We start from the raw sequence: 25945 nt of genomic DNA, 5'->3' as shown, positions 1-25945 counted from the left end.
TCTTTATTATACGCAGAAAAGAACACATGGCTGTTACTTAACCAGTTGCAGGTTCCCAGGAATAGCCTCTCTTGTTACTAAAATGTCACTTTATATACAGACCACGCGCAACATTGTCAGCCATAATACTCACCCATTCTTTGTTGTTAGCCAGTAAATCTTTGAAATGGCCTTACAAGGGAAGGGACCTACAACAGAATATTTACAAAGATTGTACCATTTATTAAATATATTTTTGTATTGCAAAATTAACAAATAGTTTTAGTAAACCTGACACAACATGGTAACATCTCTGTGCATAACTACTCTTCATATAAGTTGCACAGTCAGACAGCTTCACCAACTAATTATGCAGACCAACGTACACTTAAGATTGCCTTTTCATACATCTATTATGACATGAAGGATAAAAGGAAAAGCTAATCCAGTTTCATCTATTTTCTGGTAAAAAAACAGCTACTGTAATTCCAACGGCTAAAAAACCCCTGCCATCCCTATATATCTCCAGAAGGTTTATTAATATTGTTGGAATTAGTATTGCTGTTAGACATCTAATTGTCTAGCAATTCAGATAATTTATTTTCCATGATTTAGCTGTCTATTGTTTTAATATGAGTGCTGTTTTAATATGAGTGCTTCTTTTGATACAAGTTTTAGTCTCTGGTTGTAGAATCATTCAGATAAACACTTATGCTACACATAATTCGACCGTGACTCCGGAAGAGGTGGACAGGATCATGAGGAGGCTGAGTTCCACCACGTGTTTATTGGACCCGTGCCCCTCCTGGCTGGTATATGCAGCTCGGGAGGGGACACGAGGCTGGCTCCAGGCAGTAATAACTGCTTCTTTGAGGGAGGGTAGCTTCCCTGCCGCCTTGAAGGAGGCGGTGGTGAGGCCCTTCCTCAAGAAGCCTGCCCTGGACCCGGCTATTTTGAACAACTATCATCCGGTCTCCAACCTTCGCTTTCTAGCGAAGGTTGTTGAGAGTGTGGTGGCACATCAGCTCCCTCTGTTCCTGGAGGAAGCGGATTATCTGGACCCCTACCAATCGGGTTTTAGGCCAGGGTACAAAACGGAGACGGCATTGGTCGCGCTGGTGAATGATCTCTGGCGGGCTCGGGACAGGGGTTGTTCCTCTGTCCTAGTCCTATTAGATCTCTCAGCAGCTTTTGATAACATTGACCATGGTATCTTACTGCGGCGCCTCAGGGGGTTGGGAGTGGGTGGCACTGTTTTACAGTGGTTCTCCTCCTACCTCCTGGGTCGTTCGCAGTCGGTGTTGGCAGGGGGGCAGAGGTCGGCCTCGAGGCCTCTCGTTTGTGGAGTTCCTCAGGGGTCGGTCCTCTCGCCCCTCCTGTTCAACATCTATATGAAGTCGCTGGGTGAGATCATTCGTGGTTTTGGGGTGGGGTATCATCAGTATGCTGATGATACCCAACTTTTTATTTCTACCCCAAATCAATCCAGTGATGCCCTCGCCGTGATGTCCCGTTGCCCGGAGGCAGTGAGGGTCTGGATGGGGAGGAACAGGCTTTGTCTTAATCCCGACAAGACCGAGTGGCTGTACATACCGGCATCTCGGGTTACCCAGTTTATTCCATCTTTAATGATGGGGGGGTGAGGTGTTACCCCCGTAGATAGGGCTCGCAACTTGGGCATCCTCCTTGATTCACAGCTCAGTTTAGAAGATCATATAGGAGCTGTGACCAGGGGGGCTTTTGCCCAGGTTCGCCTGGTGCACCAGTTGCGGCCCTATTTGGACCGAGATGCCCTACGTACAGTCACTCATGCGCTCGTGACCTCTCGGATAGACTACTGCAATGCTCTCTACTTGGGGCTACCCTTGAGGACCACTTGGAGGCTCCAACTGGTGCAGAATGCGGCCGCGCGAGTTGTGATGGGGGTCTCCCGATACTCCCATATAACACCTCTGCTCCGCGAGCTGCATTGGCTTCCAGTTGCCCTCCGGGTGAGATTCAAGGTGCTGGTGATGACCTATCAAGCCCTAAATGGCATGGGTCCGGATTATTTACGGGAGCACCTTCTGCCGGCGTCAACTTCCCCTCATCCTGTGCGCTCCCACAGAGGGCCTCCTCAGGGTGCCGTCGGCCAGGGAATGCCGACTGGCCGCCCCCAGGGGGAGAGCATTCTCTGTGGGCGCGCCTGCCCTCTGGAACCAGCTCCCTGTTGAGCTTCGGATGGCTCCTGACCTTCGCTCGTTTCGCCATGACCTGAAAACTTGGTTATTTGAGCTTGCTGGCCTGGACTGAGGGTTTAGGATTTTAAATTTTTAGAATGTGATTTACTTGTTGGGGCTAATTTAATTTAATTTATTTTTAACCTTGTATATTGTGTTTTAACTGCCCTGTACACCGCCCCGAGTCCTTCGGGAGAAGGGTGGTATATAAATCCAAATAAATAAACAAACAAACAAACAAACAAATAAAACAAACCCTGAAGCAATTAATCGTGGCACTGTTTTATTATATCACTTGAGGAAGCTCTAGAAACATGAATCAAAGCTCTAAAGAAGATCTACGCAATATATTGTCATGTGATTGGTCAGATACTAAATAATACTCTTGCTTTTTACATCCATATATGATATTTGAACCAAACAGGCCTTCTTAGAATGGGTCCAGAGTTTCTAAAATCAAGCTTTGAATTTATTTATTAAATCTATATGCCAGCAAAGGCGACTTCCAATAAAATCAGAATCAAAGTTGATACCAAAGGCATATCTTCCCAGTTTCCCTCATACTAACCGTAATGTACTTTGCTTTCCAAAGGCTCTGGCTGCCTATCATCACTTGAAATGGGCCACTGTGTATAGCTCCCATCATAATGGCAACTGATGATATGATGGCCATCCCTCATCCAGAAGAGATTTTCTAGTTGCTAGAGAAAAACAAAGAGACACATCCTGAAGTAGCAACAGGATTGATTTGCTCACAATGTCTGTATTTAAAACATAATCACTTAATTCTCCAGCTTTTATTTTGAACCCTTACAGAAATATCATGTGCTGGAAACTTAACAGTTGATTAAGTTGTTAGCTGGATCTTCTCTCCTGAAGCTAATGCTTTGAAGTAGGCCACAGACTAATAGGAAGCTCTGCCTCTGGTCTGCCTCTTCCCTTTTAGATACCATCGGTCTGAACTGGCCAGATCCAGGTTGTGGTGATGCTGTCACGGTGTACCAGACAGTGTGCATTTTCTCACCAGAACAAAGGTGGAGAGCATATACCAGTCTAGACCCATGAAAGCCATAGCACATTCATTCATCTTCAAATCAGAAAAGTGTGGTTTATCCAAAAACAAGTGGAGCCAGGACAAAAGCTAAACCAAATGTAATTTAAATAGTTAATGTGATTGCTGCTGATAGATTTAATCGTTTCTTCTGTTTATACATGGCCAGTGCACACTTTTGGAGAGAAGCCACACCCACCGTTTTGTGGAAAGATTGGGTGTTCTTTTTCAAACTGAACTAGCACATGTGATCTTCTAATGAAAAAATTCAATATTCTCATCTAGAAGAGTACATATGTGATAATGTGGAAATAGTGCTATCAATCTTCTTCACTTTTATGGTATAAACGACAGATCAGGCCAACAAAGAAAGTTCAACAGAGCGTTCAAAAGGCTCCCTCCACAGCACGTTCTCCCATCTCCTCAGAGGGCCTATGGCTTCTTGGTTTCTCGATTAACCCTGTCAGTGTAAAGCTTGTCTTTTCAAGTTGCACTCCAGACTGTTCAGTCATACTGTTATTCTAACCGGCAATCTGAGCATTTTAATATGCTGTTGGAAAATGTTAATGAAGAATACGAATTCATATTCCAGGGGCCACAGATCTTGAGGGTTATCTATATGTTAATAAACTGGTATAATAAAACTCTGATAGCAGGTTTTTTTTTTGTTTGTGTTCATGTTTCAGATTGGGGGTAATGAAAGATCCATTTCCTATTCTCTATCTTAGAAAGGATGCTGAAAGGATAAATTGCACAAAAAAATGCATTTTCTTTGCAACACATTTCACCTCTCTCTTGCCCTCCTGGTTAAAAAAAATGTGCAAGGGCCTCATAATAATTGCTAGACACAAGGCATTATCAATGTCCAAGCAGATTTCCTTGCTTTTTGTTCTGGACAGAGTTTCTATGACTTTGCCCATATTTTACAGTAAACTATAGTTTATTCAAGGGACGCGGTGGCTCAGTGGGTTAAGATGCTGAGCTTGTCGATCAGAAGGTCGGCAGTTTGGCGGGTCGAATCCTGAGTGCCGCATAACAGAGTGAGCGCCTGTTACTCGTCCCAGCTTCTGCCAACCTAGCAGTTCGAAAGCATGTAAAAATGCAAGTAGAAAAATAGGGACCACTACGGTGGGAAGGTAACAGCATTCCGTGCGCCTTTGGCATCTAGTCATGCCGGCCACATGACCACAGAGATGTCCTCGGACAAGCGCTGGCTCTTTGGCTTTGAAACGGAGATGAGCACCGGCCCCTAGAGTCGGAAACGTGCGGGGGAAACTTTACCTTTATAGTTTATTCATGGTTTGAATCTTTATTACAGTCACTGACCAATCCATTTAATCCTAGCCTATTAAAGTAAAATCTGTCAGGGCCACACTAAGCCTAAAGAGTAGTTTACAAAAAAAACAATAAACGGTCTTATGAAGTTTACTAAGCTAAATTCAAACCAACCACATTTTGGCTTATCAATTTGGATGAACGTAAAACTGTAACTTGCTATGTAAGCTAAGGAAACAGGACCTTTGTTCAGAACTTCCAGAATTCACGAGTACCTGATTGCCAAGTAAATGGTGTGTTGCTTTCTTATTTATCAAATCCCAGAGAACAACGAGGCCCCTGCTATAACCAATCAAAATCTGATTGGGATTCCGAGGATGTTCCCGTAATACTTCTACCAATTCCAGTGACCTCCTGTTCCAATAATCTTCTGGCACTCTGTGAGGAAACACAAATGGAGCCATTATTGTGCAAGCAAAAGAAAAAAACTTAAAATTTGCAAAGAAACAGTTGCACATATGGTAGGGCTCCACCTACCTCTGCACCATCATAAGGCCAAGCACGTGGCTTCTTGCCAGTGCCTCTGCTTTCAGCCCAGAACAGACCAAGCTTTTTCACCAGCGGGCTTCCAGGCCAATTGTTGAAAGTGTGTGTGTAGGGGGGGGGAGGGCGGGGGGGCAGGGCTTCATGTTCCAGAGAAACACTTCTATTTCTAAGCTCACGCTTTGCTTGAGTGCAACATACTTAGGTAATCCAATTCAGTCTATTTTTTCATGGGGTGTCTTTAAGGAAACAAAATGGTACCTTGACCTATCTGAACAGTGTGGTCACAACAGAAATCTTTAAGTGGTTATGCTGTGGAAGCTGAACCTTGAAACATGTGAATTGCCTAGGTTATTCAAGACTGGACAAACTCTGTATTTTCATAGGCCACCCCAAATGTTGCTCTTTCTCTGGCTTTAGGGCTTGCTGCCACCTTTCTCAGAAGGAGTTCTCAGCAGAGATTTGGAACATTTGCATCCCAACAACTCTCTGCCTACTCACATAAGGAGCCTATCCAGATTAGGTGAGAAATGAAACCTCTCTGGAGGACATACATGGGATCCCACTAACCAACTTGCTCAAACTGAAGAAGCTTAGATAAGCAGCAAAACGTTTCGAACTGACAAGATGTCCCGTTGCTATGACTTAACTTCCAGACATCTTGTATGACAGACAGGTTGGTATGTTGATCGAGACTTGTAGAGTCTATACCCATCTATGGTTATATTTATAAACAGGGCAAAATCTCAGAAACGTCATAGGTAACAATTTCAGTGTTTGACATCACCTTTGTAATACTTCTTCTGGACTGATGGTCTGGTCTTCTAGCACCCTGAAGGATGGAAGCTCTACCACAAACACATTACCACTTTCAGTACCAAGATACAGAAGTTCTTGAGAAGAATGTGCCAGGATTGCTGTTATTTGGGTAGCACTTGGAGGGGAACTAGAGGCAGAGAAAAACAAAGAAAAAAAATGTTTTAAGATTCAGGTGAATGAACTTTATATTGCAGGCAACATTCATGTAGTACCATATGAAGTAAAAAAATTGATCCAAAATCTATTTGGAAGAATTCAGAAAGGACTACCAAAGACAAGTCATTGATATTCTAACTCCAGAATCTCGTGGCAGAGAAACATTTGTGAAACTGAAAATGTTATGTGGTTTATGAACAGATAAACTTGCGAGAACTGAATTTTAGTCCCTTCTGCTTGACAATGCTAGATTTACTAGCATCTATTGATACTTGTTAATATTTCCTCCTTCACCATTATCCTAAAATCTATACTAAACTTTTGCCATTGTTTTAATTACAGTAATTTAGGCTAAGTTCAGACACTGGACCATCCTCTGATTCTCTTGCTGAAACACAGTTGACCTTTGGTTCAGATGAAATAACAAATTAAGTTTCCTCAAATAAAGCCAAGAAGAAAACTAGATTTACAAAAGATGAAGCATACCACAATTCTCCATACCACAAAAAGCAGATTACTTAAGAGTGCAAAGAACCTTTAAAGTTTGTATTTGCTTGAAACACCAATGGTGAAGAATTTACTGTATGTCAAGCATGTTGACTTTCTTAGCAGTCCAGATGTGCTAGGATTGGAGGTATCCTAATTACCCAGGAGGCCCACGGAGTGTGAAATGTCTTTCCTCCTGAAGCTCTGATGTACCATGATGGGAATGTTTCAGGGTCCATAAATGCAGGCTGTTATCATCCAATAAGGTCACTAAGCGGCACTGAAAATTATCAAGAGGAACAGAGATAAAGCAACCTTTATTACCTGCAGTAGCACATCAAGAACTGAGCTATTGTTTTAAGCTACAATCCATGACTAAGCTGAAATAAAATTCCCATCTGGGATGGGACAAAGTTATATACAAACAGATTTGTTACAGAATCTCCACTTTAGAAGTCTATTCCAAGATAGTAGCCAAGAGCAACAACCAGGACAACAGATAAATGCTCACATATTTTATAGAAGTTGACAGCTTATTTCAGCACATATACTATACATACCAAGCACAGGAACCCCTTTTAAGACAAGATCTATTCTATAAAAAAACCAGACTGGCCTCTAAAAGCCATAAGGGACAGGACAACATAGGAATTGGCACATGAGATGGGGAGGGGGATGGCTATGTGGGGGTGTGCTATGTGTGAAATAGCCATTGAACAGAATGCAGATAGTCCTCGACTTACAACTGTAATTAAGCCAAGAATTATGGTTATCCCTGGAGTTGCTGAATAGATCACGTGGCCAGACCCAATTTTATGACATTTTTTTTGCCATAGTCATTAAGCGAACCCCCACAATTGCTAAGCAAACACCATGGCCATTAAGCAAATGCTATGGATGTTAAGCATATCAATTTACTCAAAATGGATTTTTGCTAGAATTTTTTTTTTTGCTGAAAACCAGAAATGCTGGAAACTGGCAAAAAAGTAGAAAATCATAGTCACGTGACCATAAGATGCAAACAAACATAAAAGGTGAGCTGGTTGCCAAGTGCCTAAAATGCTACTGCATGACCACAGGGTATGTTTGTGTATACAGCTACTAGTAAAATCTGACAGGATATTTAACACCCTAATTTTACTTCTTAGTTTGAAAAAAAAAATCAATAAATCCACTTTGTTGTTGAATTCCAGCTGTTTGATCTTGGGGGTACCAAGAGCTGCCATTAAAAAAAGGGAGGGAATACTTTGAAAGATGTATCACAAAACTTATAAATTGCTCACACTGGTGTATAAATAAAATAAAGATAAATAAAAAACATACAAGGCCTTAAGAAAAAAATCTATATCAAAGCAGACCAAACAATTTGCACATTTGCGCATTTCAGAATATAAATAATCTTACCAACATTCACCCGATTTGATACATGGTATCTACTTAGAACATTGATTCTAAAGTGGTTATCCAGAAAAAAAATATCTACAATACAGTACATTTGCAGTCAACTGACAAGTATTATACAGTACTAAATGTTATCACAAAGTCATATTTAACTGCTTTTCACATAGGGAATACGTATATTCTGGACATTCGGGACACACTTGATATCTAACATGCTGGAAGAGAAATGGCCCGAACAGGAAGTTACTTTCAGTTCTAATGAGTAATGTACAATGACTTATGTACAATCACATAAATCAAATGAACCTGAATTTATTAGTTCTTATTAAGAGTGTGCCTCTTTGGTTCATATATTTGTTCAGCAAAATAGAACTACTCTGCCTTCTCCAACTGTATTTTTTTGTATTACTTTCTGTGTTTGGAAGCCACTTCCCTCATCTATTTCACCTTAATATAAATTCATTAACGTGGTATTATAAACTTGTAGAAATGTGGAAAATATTTTTTACTTGGGTAGTAGGTGGTTGTGGTGGTTCCGCTGATGATGTTACCTAGCCTGGTGATGAAATGTTCCCAAACTAAGCAACAAGCTTGGAGAACAAACCACCACCAACCATAAACTTTTATCCTGCATGATGTTGTCAAACCTACTCCAATAATATTCCATTTCTTGTATTGCCTTAAGATTCTGTCCATCAAGCCTAAGCAGTCCAAGCTATTTCTGGGCTTTTCATAGTGTTACACAACAGCAAGTACTTAAGACAAACTGTGTTTAAGGTCAGTTAACCCAAAGTTACCTGAGCTACCTGCTTCCAGGGATAAATTTTACCTAGCTGATAATCTGAATTCCTGATGTCTGAATTAAACACACACCCTTTTTGAAGTGAGCATTTTTAAATCTGCCTTTTTCACTTCTGCATTCTTTGGATATGTTAATTTTTTTAAGTGGTGTGCTCTGGTCTATTTGTTAATGCCCAACCCTCAAGGTTGACTCAGCCTTCCATCCTTCCGAGGTAGGTAAAATGAGGACCCAGATTGTTGGGGGCAATTAAGCTGACTTTGTAATAATGCTCCCCTTCATGGATTACTGCCTTGTCGTGGCGAAGGGGCTTGCGTAATTCAATGAAGCTATGAGCTATGCCGTGCAGGGCCACCCAAGACGGACAGGTCATAGCAGAGAGTTCTGACAAAATGTGATCCACTGGAGGAGGAAATGGCAACCCACTCCAGTATCTTTGCCATGAAAACCCTATGGACAGTACCAAAAGGCAAAACGATATGACGCTGGAAGATGAGCCCCTCAGGTCGGAAGGCGTCCAATATGCTACTGGGGAAGAGCAGAGGGCTAGTACTAGTAGCGCCAGAAAGAATGAAGCGACTGGGCCAAAGCCGAAAGGACGCTCAGCTGTGGATGTGTCTGGTGGTGAAAGGAAAGTCCGATGCTGTAAAGATTTTTTCTCCATAGGAACCTGGAATGTAAGATCCATGAATCAAGGAAAACTGGACGTGGTCAAACAAGAGATGACAAGACTGAACATTGACATCTTAGGTATCAGCGAACTAAAATGGACAGGAATGGGTGAATTTAATTCAGATGACCATCAGGTATACTACTGTGGGCAAGAATCCTTCAGAAGAAATGGAGTAGCCTTCATAGTCAATAAAAGAGTAGGAAAAGCAATACTGGGATACAATCCTCAAAATGACAGAATGATCTCAGTTCGAATCCAAGGCAAACCATTCAATATCACAGTAGTCCAAGTCTATGCCCCAACCACCAGTGCTGAAGAGGATGAAATTGACCAGTTCTATGAAGCACTACAGCACCTTATAGAACTAACACCAAAAAATGATGTTCTTATCATCATGGGGGATTGGAATGCTAAAGTAGGAAGCCAAAAGATAACTGGAATAACAGGCAAGTTTGGCCTTGGAGTGCAAAATGAAGCAGGGCACAGGCTGATAGAATTCTGTCAAGAGAATACGATGGTCATAGCAAACACTCTTTTCCAACAACACAAGAGACGGCTCTACACATGGACATCACCAGATGGTCAACACAGAAATCAGATTGACTATATGCTCTGCAGCCAAAGATGGAGAAGCTCTATACAGTCAGTAAAAACAAGACCAGGAGCTGACTGTGGCTCAGACCATGAGCTTCTCCTTGCAAAGTTTAGGCTTAAACTGAAGAAAGTAGGGAAAAGCACTAGGCCACTCAGGTATGAATTAAATCATATCCCTGTTGAATATACAGTAGAGGTGACAAATAGATTTAAGGAATTAGATCTGATAGACAGAGTGCCTGAAGAACTATGGACAGAGGTTCGCGACATTGTACAAGAGGTAGCAACCAAAACCATCCCAAAGAAAAAGAAATGCAAGAAAGCAAAATGGCTATCTGAGGAAGCTTTGCAAATAGCTGAGGAAAGGAGGGAAGCGAAAGGCAAGGGAGAAAAAGAAAGATACACCCAATTGAATGCAGAATTCCAGAGAATAGCTAGAAGAGATAAGAATGCCTTCTTAAATGAACAGTGCAAAGAAATAGAAGAAAACAATAGAATAGGGAGGACCAGAGATCTTTTCAAGAAAATTGGAGAAATGAAGGGAACGTTTAATGCAAAAATGGGCATGATAAAGGACCAAAATGGCAGGGACCTAACAGAGGCAGAAGAGATTAAGAAGAGATGGCAAAATTACACAGAAGAACTATACAAGAATGAGCTTAACGTCCCTGATAATCACAATGAGGTGGTCACTGACCTCGAGCCAGACATCCTAGAATGTGAAGTGAAGTGGGCCTTAGAAAAGCTGAGCAACAACAAAGCTAGTGGAAGTGACAGTATTCCAGCTGAGCTATTCAAAATCTTAAAAGACAATGCAGTAAAAGTGCTACACTCAATTTGCCAGCAAATTTGGAAAACTCAACAATGGCCACAGGATTGGAAAAGATCAGTTTACATTCCAATTCCAAAGAAAGGCAGTGCCAAAGAATGTTCAAACTATCGCACCATTGCACTCATTTCTCATGCTAGTAAAGTCATGCTTAAAATCCTACAAGCTAGACTTCAGCAGTATGTGGATCGAGAACTACCAGAAGTGCAGGCAGGATTTCGAAGAGGCAGAGGAACTAGAGATCAAATTGCCAACATACGCTGGATCATGGAGAAAGCTAGGGAGTTCCAGAAAAACATCTACTTCTGCTTCATTGACTATGCTAAAGCCTTTGATTGTGTGGATCATAACAAACTGTGGCAAGTTCTTAAAGAGATGGGAGTACCAGACCATCTTATTTGTCTCTTGAGAAACCTATATGCGGGCCAAGAAGCAACAGTGAGAACTGGACACGGAACCACTGATTGGTTCAAAATTGGGAAAGGAGTCCGGCAAGGCTGTATACTGTCGCCCTGCCTATTTAACTTATATGCAGAGCACATCATGAGAAAGGCAGGGCTAGATGAATCAAAAGCTGGAATTAAGATTGCCGGAAGAAATATCAACAACCTAAGATACGCAGATGATACCACTCTAATGGCAGAAAGTGAAGAAGAACTAAAGAGCCTCTTGTTGCGGGTGAAGAAGGAGAGTGCAAAACTTGGGTTGAAACTTAACATTAAGAAAACCAAGATCATGGCATCTGGCCCTCTCAATTCCTGGCAAATAGATGGGGAAGAAATGGAGGTAGTGACAGATTTTATTTTCCTGGGCTCCAAGATCACTGCAGATGGGGACTGTAGCCAAGAAATTAAAAGACGCTTGCTCCTGGGGAGGAAAGCCATGGCAAATCTAGACAGCACACTAAAAAACAGAGACATCACCCTGTCAACAAAAGTGTGTATAGTCAAGGCTATGGTCTTCCCAGTTGCAATGTATGGCAGTGAAAGTTGGACCATAAGAAAGGCTGAGCGCCAAAGAATTGAGGCCTTTGAACTGTGGTGCTGGAGAAGACTCCTGCGAGTCCCTTGGACCGCAAGGCGATCAAACCGGTCAGTCCTAGAGGAGATCAATCCTGACTGCTCTTTAGAAGGCCAGATCCTGAAGCTAAAACTCAAGTACTTTGGCCACCTAATGAGAAGGAAGGACTCACTGGAGAAGAGCCTAATGCTGGGAAAGATCGAGGGCAATAGAAGAAGGGGACGACAGAGAATGAGGTGGCTGGATGGAGTCACTGAAGCAGTAGGCGTGAGCTTAAATGGACTCCAGAAGATGGTAGAGGACAGGAAGGCCTGGAGGAATGTTGTCCATAGGGTCGCGATGGGTCGGACACGACTTCGCAGCTAACAACAACAACAAAAATAATGCTGCTTGGGGTGTGTGTGAAAGCCCTAATAAGCAGGCATATACATAGAATGAAGGCTACTGCTAAGCTTGTAAGCCGCCCTGAATCTTCGGAGAAGGGCGGGATATAAATGGAATTAAAATAAAAAATAAAATAAAATAATCACTATTTAGATTTAAAATTAAATATACTGAACACCAAACTGACACTCAGCAGAGCATACCAGTTTTCCTATAGCTATTTCCTGATTGAATGGAATATACCAGTGATGGCGAACCTTTTAGAGACCGAGTGCCCAAACTGCAGCCAAAACTCACTTAATCTCCAGGGGCTGGATGGGCGTGGCCCACTGGGTGGGCGTGGCTGCAGTGGTCACAGCAGACTGGGTGGGTGTGGCCAAGGTGAGTGTGGCCACCTCGATGTTGCTTGTGGTGGGGGCTAGGGAGGATTGGGGGAGTTCCAGGGGTTCTCTGGTGGGTGGGGCAGCTGGGTGAACTGGTTGTTAAAATTATTTGAAACCCACCACTGGTCACTTTCAAAGGCCATGTGCTCGCTCGCTTGCTGCCCACCATCGCTTCCAAAGGCTGCTCACTCACTCTTCTGCCAAAACCTGCTCCTTTTATAGGTTCCTTTCTTCCTGCCTAGCTCTCACAGCTGTTCCCGGACTCTGCATGCATGGAGAGGGGGAGGGGAGCAGCCCGGGCCCACATCCCTCTGTCTGGGCGAAGGCGTGCGTGCCCACAGAGAGGGCTCTGAGTGCCACCTCTGGCATGCGTGCCAGAGGTTCGCCACCACTGGAATATACAAATGGAATATAAAAAAAGTACTGCAAAATGCAGGATCTTTTTCTTAATATGAAAATGTTGAAGGAAATTACATGATATATTAAATATAGAGCTCTTTGCTTTCTTTTTGTATTCCTAGGTGAGTACATGTGCAGCCATGCACATTCTGAATCACCCTTTGAATTCAGATCAGTGCATAGCCCTGGTATTTAGCCTTTTTAAATGTTTAGCTCTTGCCTTCCAATCTGCTATTCTCCAAACACAAAGGTTAAAAAAGAGATAACCTTCATATTAGTGCTAATAGTTGCTTTTTTAATAAAAAAAATCCTGCAGGACATTTCAGGCTGCAAGTTATTGGGGAAAACTGTTTACGTCATTTCCTTCTCCCACAAACACATAGCCCCAATCCAGAGGGGGGTCCCATAGGGAAAATAAGAGGGCTGTGCTCTTCTTTGTCTAATCATACGTCTGATATACAGATAAAGGTAAAGGTTCCCCCGCACATGCGTGCTAGTAGTTTCCAACTATAGGGGCCGGTGCTCATCTCCATTTCAAAGCCGAAGAGCCAGCGCTTGTCCAAGGACATTTCCGTGGTCATGTGGCCGGCATGACTAGACGCCAAAGGCGCACGGAACGCTGTTGCCTTCCCACCGTAGTGGTCCCTATTTTTCTACTTGCATTTTTACGTGCTTTCGAACTGCTAGGTTGGCAGAAGCTGGGATGAGTAACAGGTGCTCACTCTGCTACGTGGCACTCGGGATTTGACCCGCCAAACTTCCGATCTTCTGATCGACAAGCTCAGCGTCCTAACCCACTGAGCCACCGCGTCCCTTTTGATATACAGATAGTCCTTGGTTAATATTGCTTAACAAAGGTAATCATGGCAGTCCTCATTGCTGTCATTAACTGACTCCCACAAATTGTTAAGTGAGGACCCACCCTGATCCAAACCATTCACGCCCTGGTCCCTCCCAGCCCCAAGCCTTGATAAGGTAAGGGACTGCCTGCTCTGTCTCCTCTTGAACTCCACCCACGTGCCTCTCTTCCCACTCCATTCTGCCCTTTTGGCTGCCTGCTGACCCACTTCTAACTGCCCCTGCCACTCAGCCCTGATGCCACAGCACTCACCAGTACAATACTGGCCTGGGTCTTCTTTCAGACTGGTGCAGAGTTTCTCTCACATCCCTTCCAGGGCCTCCATTCTGCCCCACCCAGGGTCTTCTTTCACAAAAAAAACCAGACATATGAAAGTAGGGCTGACTGCATTGGCATAAAAGGACCCGGAAGCTGGGGACTTCTTTCATGCACCAGACTTCTTTAGGAAAAACAAGTCCTGGGTGGAATATGAAGGGAGAGACTGACTGGCATGGGGCAACCCTGCATGGGGCAAAAGAGAAAGGCCCAACTGCACCAATGTGAAAGAAAGTGGTGTGAAGGAAGATCACAACTGGTGGAATACTGGTGTGCATTGCAACGGGTCTAGACCAGGACAGCTGGTGGCAATGGGTGACCAGACAGCCATAACAGGGTCCACAAGAGCCTTGGTGGAGCAGTGGGTTAATGCCTCCTTAAGTAACACCAGCTGCCTGCAATTATTGCAGGTTCGCATCCCACCAGGCTCAAGGTTGACTCAGCCTTCCATCCTTCCGAGGTAGGTAAAATGAGGACCCAGATTGTTGGGGGCAATAAGCTGACTTTGTAATAATGCCGCTTGGGGGGGGGGGCGAAAGCCCTAATAAGCAGGCATATACAATAAGCACATTTGATTTGTGCTTAGATTGTAAGCCGCCCTGAGTCTTCGGAGAAGGGCGGGATATAAATGGGATTTAAATAAATAAAATAAAATAATAAAATAATAAAATAAAATAAAATAATATAATATAATAAAATAATAAAATAAAATAAATAAAATAAAATAATAAATAAAATAAAATAAAATAAAATAAAATAAAATAAAATAAAATAATAAAATAAATAAAATAAAATAAAATAAAATAAAATAAAATAAAATAAAATAAATAAAATAAAATAAAATAAAATAAAATAACTCTGGGTGGGCCTGAATTCTGTTCACGTGACCACACAGACACTACAACGGCCAGAACTTCGAGGACTGGACATAAGTCTATTCATTCGGTGTTATCATAACTTAGTTTTATTTATTAATTCAATTGATAAGGACAGGAGTCTGAATCATCTTCAGGACATCTAAATGGAATGAACAGGAGACAGGACAGTTCATGTTTCTCAAAGCCTTCCTCCCAGTAACTGCATCAAGCAGTGTTGGGTCTGTCAGGAAGATGGCAACAAAACGTCAAGGAAGATGACAACAAAGCTGGAATCCTCCCTCTGACAGGTTCTGCTGGAGCTGAGATCCAAAATCAAAGTCTTCCTTTAAATATATAGGATTGGGGAGCTCGGAATAAAATGAACATCAGTTCATAAATACTCCAGGAATCATACTGAGTTACCAGCTACATCAGTGCTATGTAGCAAGTCACATTAAAAACACTTTCATTTTAATACTGAGTACTTGCATTATTATCTCCAAGGAAGTCAGATTTGGTTGCATCAGTTTTACTCACCTGTTCAGGAATGAAATGTATCTGCATGACGGTGTTGGTCTCTTCATGTAAGCCCATGAATTCCACTCCTGGAGCACCATAACTGAACTGCCATTGAGGTCAATAGCGCTGAAGTAGACATATATTACAACTGACATCTTGCATGAAAAATTAGTTATATTTTAGGACAACGGTCATTCTTTTTTGTGTTGTATCTAGAATTAGGTTGATTACACTTCTTCTAATAACATTTTTATATGTTTGAGCTGAGGACTATTTCCATTAATCTGAAGAGAAGAAAGCAGAAGTATAGCAATTTACTCCTTGATTTACATGAGATCCTGGAGTAAAGTACCCTGAGCGCTGAAGGAAAGATGACTTATAAACCTAACAAATACACTAAAATGGAAAAGGGTTTTTCCAAAGCCTTTCCTGATACTTTCTAACAGGTTTTTAAGAGTCATGTTTTTGACGGGCTTGATCACATATGCACCTTTTTTTAAAGAATTGAGCAGGATGGAATGACTGACACCTGTTTATTCCCAAGGAGGGTCCTGTTTCAATCCACAAAGCCAGCTATGCAGACGATCCAATCATACAAACAATTTCCAAATGAGGAGCCAATTAAAATGACAATTATGTGGGAAAGCATTCAGATTCTTGGCCATCCATTTCCTCCACTCTTCTATATTTAACCGGGTTCATGCCGCAGGGATAAGCATTGTATTTTAGATATTGAGGCTAAACGAAAGAGAAGCAATTTTAAAGCAGTCTTTTTTTTAATTTCAATCTCCAAACAAGAACTGCCACTTTCCATTCCCCATGAGAGAAACTAGCTTAACATGGCACAACCTGAGCTCCCAGGACTTCACTCTGAAGTGATTAGGTTATCCTGGTTCAAGTCTTAACCCCATTTCAAAGACAACCGACTTAAAGCAAGCTAGCATTTTTCCATCCTACTCTCCCAACCCATTATTCTGCAATACAGCGATAACCTTAGTACCATTCATGTTCACAATTACACTTTATATGATGAGGAAGAACAAGAACAGCAAGTACAATTTGAATTCTGATTCTATCCACTCTCGCCTGCTGGTAGGGAACAGAAAGAGTGAACAGAACCGGGAAATCTCTTCTGCATTTAGGAAGACCAAATATCTTAACTGAGCTATTATTTTTATAGTCTAATCATTTAGATAACGTGCAGAATTTTTTGAATGAAGTTCTTTCTACAGACTAAAAATGAGGGTTGTGCAGTGTTTTGATTAAAGTTTTTAAAAATGCTTTATACACAGTCCCTAGAAAAGGCACAGTTACTTTAAGGAATTATAGATATGTACTATTTCTGGGTTCCATAGCATCTTTGGGAATTCTAGTCTAAAGCATTGTATCTATTAAGTGTGCAACTAACCTACTTTCTCCCCTAAAACTGATTCAAAGGCAGAAATAAACAGCTGAAAGGATACATTTTGAGGGCTCCTGCCCGGGTCCCAATAGCCATAAGGTGGAAGGAAGCACTGTAGCCCAGGGCACTTGGCTGATGAGGAAAACCATGTTCAACCGTCTGATGGAAAAGGAAAAGATGAACCAGCAATCTACATTATACATGAAGACAAAAAGCTATGCAAAAAGCGAACCTACATAAGAACAAATTTCATCATAATATCCGGACTCAAGCAATATAATATTGAAATAAAGCACTTCTTCAGACAAATCTTACAAAACCAGAGGTCTGCCTTAATCACTCTTAAAGACATTATAGAAGAATTTCCTCTGGAATAATAGCTCAGAAATACAGTTTAAAATCCTTTTACTATAAAATATTGGTAGCATTCATCCAGACGAGGCATGAGTAAAATCACTCTTCAGAACCTTTATTTCCGGAATTTCCATATTTAGCTTGTCAATGTTAATTTTAACAAATTATTTTCTATGTGCTATAGGATTTTCTACAGTGGAGACCTAGCAATCCTCCACAGCACTGCCTTTACTCTGTAAATATATCAGACCACAAAAACATGCATCCTATGGCCTTATATAGCTAGACCTTTGGACCATATAGGTATCATTAATCTTAAAAACAGCATTCCAAAGTACAAGCAAAGCAATTTCAGAAGCAAAGCAGGCAAACAAAATATGTAGGAAAACATATAACCTGGTTTGAACATTGCTCTAATCCAGTTTACCCTACCCATAAGCCAAAAGGATTGTATTAACAGAACATCTATGCTATCAAGCATGATTTACCAGCCAGAGTTTGTAATAAAAAAATAACTGGATATGCACAAACATGTAAAACATACTTTTTCTTTCACATTTACAAGAATCAGTGATTCTTCAGACATAGATGTATATGTTAAGGGAAGAGAGAGGTTTTGCCGTTTGCAATGTTGAAAATGTCATCTGATCTTTCTTCCATCCATTGGCAGCCCTCTACTTAGGAGCAAATACACAAACTGTGGTGAAAGATTTTTAGAATAAGGGTTTGAATCAAGCCCCATTATGGCCAAGATGGTAAGAACTTTTGGGAACATATTTCTGTACTATGAAACTGCTCAAGTAACGATGTCTGGTTGACAGAGTCATCAACATTAACAATCTGGGAAATATACAAACTCCGGAACTATTTATTTACTGTAATGATTAGTGTAAGGCATAAATAGATGGGCTCAGCAGATAATCTTTGAAGGAGACAATTGTGTCTTTTTTTATTCTTAATGCCAGAAATATGACACAACTGACAAAATTTATGAAGTTCAGCTTCAAATCAGTCACATTTCTGATTTGATAAAAACCTAAAACTACAGCATGATCAGCATTATCTAAACTTAATTCTTCCAAAATATGAATGTAACTAGGATTGTGCAGAATAAAACTATTCTCTGGTGACACGTATCATGGATCCAATCCCTTAAGTCTATGTATACAGAATTAATATCTGCAGGTGGAAGAGGTTTCCAGCTTAGCTGAAACACCACTGGGTATCATTTCAGGGGGGTTTTCCAAACAGGATATATGGGGTACAAAAGAAAGCCAAGTTGTCTTATCATGACAGAATCCTTCAAGAATTACTTGCAATAATTGGCTGTCTGAAAAGCGGCAGACAAAAGACCTGTATATGTACAAATACCAAAGTGTCTCTCCAAGATCCCTACAGGTAGTCCTTGAATTATGACCATAATGGAGCCTGCCGATTATGGGTGTAAGTCATAACGGTTATAAAACAGATCAGTCATGTGGCCGACCCAATTTTATTATATTTTCTGTGGCGGGCATTAAATGAATGCAGCAGTTGTAAAACAAAGGCAGCATGGGCACCGTGACACTTTTATGCAATGTCTCATAATAACAACAACAACAATAATGTTGGAAGAGACCTTGGAGGTCTTTTAGTCCAAGCCCTTGCTTAGGCAGGAAACCTGATACCAGTGGTGCCAAACTCGCAACGTCACGTGACATGTCATGACGTATCGCAACTTTTTTTCCATTCCCAGCAATGGGGGGGCGCAGTTTCGGCATGATGCGGGCCAACAGTTTGACACTCCTGCTCTATACCATTTCAGACAAATGTCTGTCCAGTCTCTTCTTAAAAACTTCCAGTGTCGGAGCATTCACTGCTTCTGGAGGCAGGTTGTTCCACTGGTTAATTGTTCTGTCAGGAAATTTCTCCTTAGTTCTAGGTTGCTGATAGAAAATCTGGATTTAAATTAAAACATTCAGTTTGCATGTTTTTGGTGGGTTTTTTTAAAGTTTGATTTGGAAAACTTCCAGGATGTCCTTATCCTTAACTGAGAGGTTGCTTGTTGGAAAGAACACTCATAGTTTGAACTCGCACTTAGCTATGCCGATTGCATAGAATGGCAGAAATGAAAAATCACTTTTCTTACGTTTCCTTATAAGATGGAGCACTAATAAGCTACATATACACTGAAAGCAGCAGCACCTTAATCCTGATTATACATTGCAAACAGAGGTACAGAACATTAGAAAACACAGGTCACCTTTGTATTCTCTGTCTCTCTTCATCTTTTTGTATTCTGTTTAATAAATCATCCCTGGCTGAAAACTGATAAACTTTTATTTTATGAACATTGATTACATAACTAAAGCAAATAAGCTTATGAGTTTTATCAAAGCATCTTGTTCCAATACACTCGGCTACTATGAATTCAATGGACATAGCATTTATTATCTGCAAGTACACCTATTTTAAGCCCCATATTTAAGAAAAAAACATGTTAATGTGTTGAGTCCACATAGCGTATTACAGTGGTCCCCAACCTTTGTGGCTTGGTGGCCTGGCTGGAGATGGGAATTGGGCCATGTGAACTGGATCGGCGCTCATGCGTGCATGCACACACAGCCCTTGTGCAAGCTGCCACCCGATGCACATACACACTCGACTTGCGCAACTGGTGGGCCGGGGCACACATGAAAGAGTACCCACCAGCCCACTCCTCATGCAAGTTGAGTTGCGCATACACGCTTGCTCCAGCCAGCCACTCGTGTGGCCCAATTCCGAATAGGCCACGGCCTGGCAATGGGCCGTGGCCCAGGGGTTGGGGACCCCTGGCCTACTACACAAGTGGAAACCTTTCAAGAGATTTTATTTCCACTGATTTTACCAGCCTGAGCAACACACGTTGTTTGAGAGCCCACCCAACCCTCAGGAAAGTATACTTAGCTGTGTAGGAAAGAATATCTTTATTTATAGTGCTTTGCTTTCAGTTTAATCACAATTAGCTACATTTCATAGCATTCCAACTCTTTGTAGCACAACCAACATGGCCACTGATAAATGAAATTTATTTGGGCATAAAAGCAAAAATATTCAGATTTTGTAAAAAAACAACAAAACAAAACTAAGACAGTTGCACCTTAGAACATAAAGTACAGTACCAGTAGGGGACAGAAGCAGCTACACCTGGAGTGGGTGTGGAAGGAAAGAGAACAATGAAACCGTAGTGGAGAGCAAACAAACATACACACAGAAAGAAGCCAACTCAGTTTTGCTGACTGATTACGAGCCATCAAGTTGGCTTTTATTTAGGGAAAGTATATTTTATTCTCAGAACATGGAACTCCATATTGGGTTGTTTGTCATGGGAGGGGCCAACTTTCAGACAAGTGAAAGGATTTTCTCCCAAGTTTCAGTCAAAAGTGACACTATCATTTTATAACCCTGAGAGAAACAAGCTGCTTTCTGAATCTGCCCTTAGACATACAGCAGATCAAATCTTGGCAACTGCTCTGCCACCACACAAGCCTGTGTTTACCCCCAGTGAACAAAGCAGGCTGGAAGACCTACCAGCTTAAAGAACCCTACTCAGGTATGAACCAAGTGGATTGCTTCCAGGTAGGTAAAACACAGGTGAAACCAGCCCGTCTGGCAGCTGAACTTGGCTGATTAGCTAACTTCACAATTGAGGACATGTCTGGCCCTGCAGAATTTTACAACATGCCATACCAAGAAGAGGGAATTAAATTTAACACTGTGCTACTCATTGGACTGAGAATTTTTGTAAGATAGAACCACAGGTGTTCTTAGTATCCCCAAGTGACAGCTGCTTATGTTGCTGGGAAACATGTACTTATACATGAACAAGGCACCCTCTGGTTAGGAGAGAAATGCAGCCTCCCTCCCTCGGACCACATGCTGCAACAACACCACAGATACACCATACTAACAGGATAATCCCTTTCAGTTGCGTATCTGCTTTTGGCCTTGCCTGGGGGGAATGCCTGAGTGAACAGATCAATGTTCCATTCTTTTAAAGATATGTCTGACCATAATGTGGACATGCATACAAGAAGGAAAAATTCAAGAGCAGCAAAATGAGGAAAAACACTCAAAATAAACAAGCTATGAGACAGAATCTATTTAAAAAAAACAAACTAACAGTCAAATTCAAAAGACAGCACTTGTTTAAAAAATGTTTTATATTACTCTGGAAAGACTTAAAACAATTCAAACAGAACTCAATTGTTGTTATAGTCTTACATTTGCTTCACTTTCGTTTCGAGACAGATTAGATCAGGAAAGCCCCACCCACGGGATGCAGGTAGCACACAAAACCACGCACCCTCCGATCCATGGAAAATCTTTTCTCCACCTAACCGGACCCTGGTGCCCAAAAAGATTGGGGACCTCTGGATTAGATTATTTCAAGAAGGAAAATGTTTTAATGAAGCTAGAGATACCCCAAATATCTGGATTTGTAATAGTTTGAGGCTGAAAGCTCAGTTGCTCAAAGTTTGAAGTTCACCGTTCTGACTATACTGGAAGTATTGTGTAATAAAACAGCTCCAGGTTGAATTTGAAAAGGGGTCTCTTTTTGAGTTTGGGAGAGGGAGGACTATTTCAAGTGTTCAACGCTTCTACACTAACCAGACCAATATTCTTCAAACTCTAAAATGTTTTACATATCCTTAAAAGCTTGAGTGAAAACTAATTAGGGAGAGCTGCCGTAGGGTGTGCCTGCAGCTTTTGGGGAATCATTCAGTGGATTCTCTCTCCACCCCATCCCACAGTGCAACCTTGTTTATGTACTTGAAACTCACTCCTCTAATACTCTTTATGATGCAGCTTTTCAGGGAGGAAAACATTTTCTTTTAGATTAAGAATACTGATATTTGAATTTTACATACTGAAAATACAAACGATATCTATGGTTTACACCCAGTTTTCCAGGCAAATAGAAATCCCAAGTTGAATATTCCCAGTAGCTTTGGGATTTTGTTTATTTATTTGCCAAAAGCACAATACTCACAACACCAAGGAGAAAGACTCGAAAAGCTGGTTTGCTTTGGGTAATCTTTAAAGCAAAGACTGAGCTGTAGGCATTATATGTTTGCAGCTAAGTGTAATATGTAACTGAAGCAGTTCGAAATAAAAATTGGGATGCTGCACGGCCTCTAGAAATAAAAAATGGACTTGCAGAAGTCCTTGGAAAATGTGACATTTTAGCAAGGTTTCTTTTAAAAAAAGAATTGATATTTAGCCACTTTTAAGATGTGTTATTTAAAGTAAATCAAGAAGAGAATGAATGGATGAAGAAGCTATCAAAGTGTTCACAAAATTAATGCTAAATGGAGCCACCCAGAGTGATTTGCTGAGGTGGGCAGCTATAGAAATCGGATAAATAAGTACAGGTAGTCCTCAATTGAATCCAAAATTTGTGTTGCTAAATGAGACATTTGTTAAGTGATTTTTCCTCATTTTAGGACCTTTTGTGCAACAGTTAAGTGAATCACTGAAGTTAAGTTAGTAACATAGTTGTTAAATGAATCTGGCTTCCCCATTGAATTTGCTTGTCAGAGATTGCAAAAGATGATCCCATGACCCTAGGACACGCAATCATCATAAGTCAATTGCCAGGCATCTAAATTTTGATCACATGATGATGGAGATGGATATTATTTGGTTTTAATGACAGGTTTGCTTTTCTTTTCTTTTCTTTTTTTTCCTCACTGCCCAGAGTTAAACTGTTTTGAGATGGCTGGCCATATAAATGTTGCAAGTAAATAAATAACCAGATACATCAATAAATTCATTGTTTCATTGTGGTTATCTAGTGAATAAGCAATGTGTTAATTTAGTAGCTACATTTCTACTGCACATTTAAACATTCTAAGGCTTTCCATGCACCATTGCGCCATATAAAATACAGCAGGCAATCTTTTTATGGCTCTTAAAATGCAATCAAAGTAATGTGCAGCTAAGAAGAGTTTCCACGTAAAATAGGCATGACAAACCTTGTGGAGAGAATAGCTCACCTAAAATTGCACAAATCATGCTGCTCAAAATCAGTATTTTGGTATCCAATGTCAATGGTGCAATCTTGAGGTTTTTGAAGACCATAAAAATGGGATTCAGGCTACCTGAGATTTGGTTCTAAGCTCCCTATTCTAGTGTAGGACAAAATCTATACTATGCCTGTACAGATAGCCCTCAACTTACAACCATTCGTTTAGTGCAGGGGTAGGCAACCTTGGCTCTTTTATGACTCGTGGACTTCAACTCCCAGAATTCCTGAGCCAGCATGGCTGGCTCAGGAATTCTGCAAATTGAAGTCCACGAGTCATAAAAGAGCCAAGGTTGCCTACCCTTGGTTTAGTGAATGGTTACAACCATTTGAAGTTACAACAGCACTGAAAAAGTGACTTATTGACTGTTTTTCAGACTGATGACCGTTGCAGCATCCCTATGTGGTCACGTGATCAAAATCTGGATGCTTGGCAACTGGCTCATATTTATGGCAGTTAAGTGTCCTGGGGTCATGTGATCATCTTTTGTGAACTTCTGACAAGCAAAGTCAATGAAGAAGTAGATTCACTTTACAACCACGCTACTAACTTAACAACTGCAGTAATTCACTTAAAACTATGGCAAGAAAGGGTGTAAAATGCAACGAAACTCACTTGAAAAACTATCTCACGTAGCAGTGGAACTGTTGGGCTCCAACATTATGTGATTAGGAATTATGTGATGATATACAGTAGATTAATAAGTATTTAACAATGCAGTTGAGTTCAATACTGCAAAATTTTAACCTTAACTTTAAAAGAACCTTCCAGAATGTAGCCGTATTTCGAATGATTCTTTATTTCATGGACATTATTAAAGAAAGATTTCCTGGGTTGAGTACAATTTAATGTTTTAAAATAAATTATCACATCAATAAATCTGATTGCTTTGTGAAATTTATATAGCAGGCATTTTTTTTTCTACCCTGGGCCAATTCACCACAAATCACACCAATCAGAGGCTAAACATGTAAGTTAAAAATACTACCTTTCATGATTTAAGAGAGAGAGAAGGGTCAAGGATGGATACTTCCTGCGCTCCAGTTTATATTTAGTAAATGAAACCTAAGTGTGTAAACCAACTGCAAAATGAGAATCTGGTTATCTGAATCTGAATATCAAAATTATATTTTCAAATGAAATCATTTTGGTGGCTTATCTTTAACATGGAATTCCATGCATGAACAACTGAATCTGCAGTTCTCCAGTTCACTATGAAGAAGTATGGCAATTAAATGCCTTAATTTATCATTCCTAAAGTAAAATAATGACAAGGCCAGAACATAAGCTCTGTGTTGCTCTCTGCATGGTGTGGATTACAATCCATTTTCCCTATTAAACAGCTGACTGTCCTCTGAGTAGGAATGAGAGAAAGTCTCTCTGGAGACCAGCAGGGGAGGGAATACAATCACGAATTACTTCAGCTTTCTACAACTGATTTTTGAGTAGCACTGCTTAGTTACAAAAATCTGGGGAAGTAAAACACTGAAGCTATCCCAGTGCCTCTCAGTATTTGTAAGAGGTGTGCTAACCTATCTTAAGGTTTCCATGCAAGACTGGCCATAATTCAGTATTGTAAATCAAGTCATATTTCTTTTCCCTCAGTTGCTATATATCTGCTCTCTTTTTCATGACTGTTAAGTCAGAGAAAGTGACATTTTTACAGATTTACACAAAAATTAAGCACCAGTAGAATATGTAAACACCACAAAAACACTCCACCTTTTACTTCTTCCAGATACAGTTAACCACCTCTTAGCAATAGCACTTAGACTTATATACCGCTTTACAGTGCTTTACAGCCCTCTCTAAGCGGTTTACAGAGTCAGCATACATTACACCCCAATAATCTGGATCCTCATTTTACTGACCTCAGAAAGATGGGAGGCTAAGTTCAACCTTGAGCTGCTCAGAATTGAACTCCTGGCAGTCGGCAGAATTAGTCTGCAATACTTCATTCAAACCACTGCACCACTCTTTTTAGCCACCACAACTGGGACCAGCAACCCTATTGCTAAATGCTATGGTCACAACGTGAAACATCACATGAACCCAACTTGCAATCTTACTTCCCTATTTTAAATTCTACTTGTCTTGCACTGTAATGGTGATGAGCATCTGACTGTGGAACACTGCAATGGTCATAAGCAGCATCACTTGCAAAGTGATAGTGACCACATGACTGTGGGATGCTGAGATGGTCACAAATGTGAAGATTAGTCATAAAGCTATTTTTTTTATGCCATCGTACCTTTGAATGGTTGTTAAAGGACTACCTGTTGTTTACTGCACTGTTTGTGATGTTGAATTCAAAGCAGGTTTCAGAAGGTAGAGAAACTTATTTTCAGTTAACAGAAATCTATTTAGAGCAGACATGTCAAACACAAGGCCCGGGGGCCGGATCCGGCCCATGAAGTGGTTTCATAAGGCCCACGAAGCCATCCTGGAAACAGTGAGGGAACGGCCTCCGCTGCCTTGGCCCTGGCCCAGAAACCCTCCTCCTGCCAGAGACCCTCAGATCTGTCCCACTCCTGCCCAGGCCCCCATAGGCACCTTTGATGCGAACGATGTAGAGCTGGCCA

General features: G+C 41.1%; 1 protein-coding gene across 2 annotated transcripts in view; it reads right to left on the bottom strand.

Annotated features, from left to right (window-relative positions):
* The window catches only part of LLGL2 (LLGL scribble cell polarity complex component 2), a 78288-nt gene that overhangs the window by 34606 nt on the left and 17737 nt on the right, over positions 1-25945 (bottom strand). For both annotated transcript variants that reach the window (XM_081317670.1, XM_081317671.1), the window contains exons 3-9: positions 17024-17121; positions 15579-15660; positions 6690-6808; positions 5855-6013; positions 4800-4962; positions 2767-2899; positions 134-188 (exon numbers count right to left, since the gene is read on the bottom strand). In XM_081317670.1, the coding sequence (XP_081173796.1) occupies positions 134-188; positions 2767-2899; positions 4800-4962; positions 5855-6013; positions 6690-6808; positions 15579-15660; positions 17024-17121 (809 nt within the window). The remainder of the gene's footprint in view (positions 1-133; positions 189-2766; positions 2900-4799; positions 4963-5854; positions 6014-6689; positions 6809-15578; positions 15661-17023; positions 17122-25945) is intronic.

The sequence above is a fragment of the Vipera berus genome (genome assembly GCF_964194415.1).
Source record: "Vipera berus genome assembly, chromosome: 2".
NCBI classification, from domain to species: domain Eukaryota; kingdom Metazoa; phylum Chordata; class Lepidosauria; order Squamata; family Viperidae; genus Vipera; species Vipera berus.
Note: the sequence above shows the minus strand (reverse complement) of the source record. Positions and strands in the feature narration are given on the sequence as shown.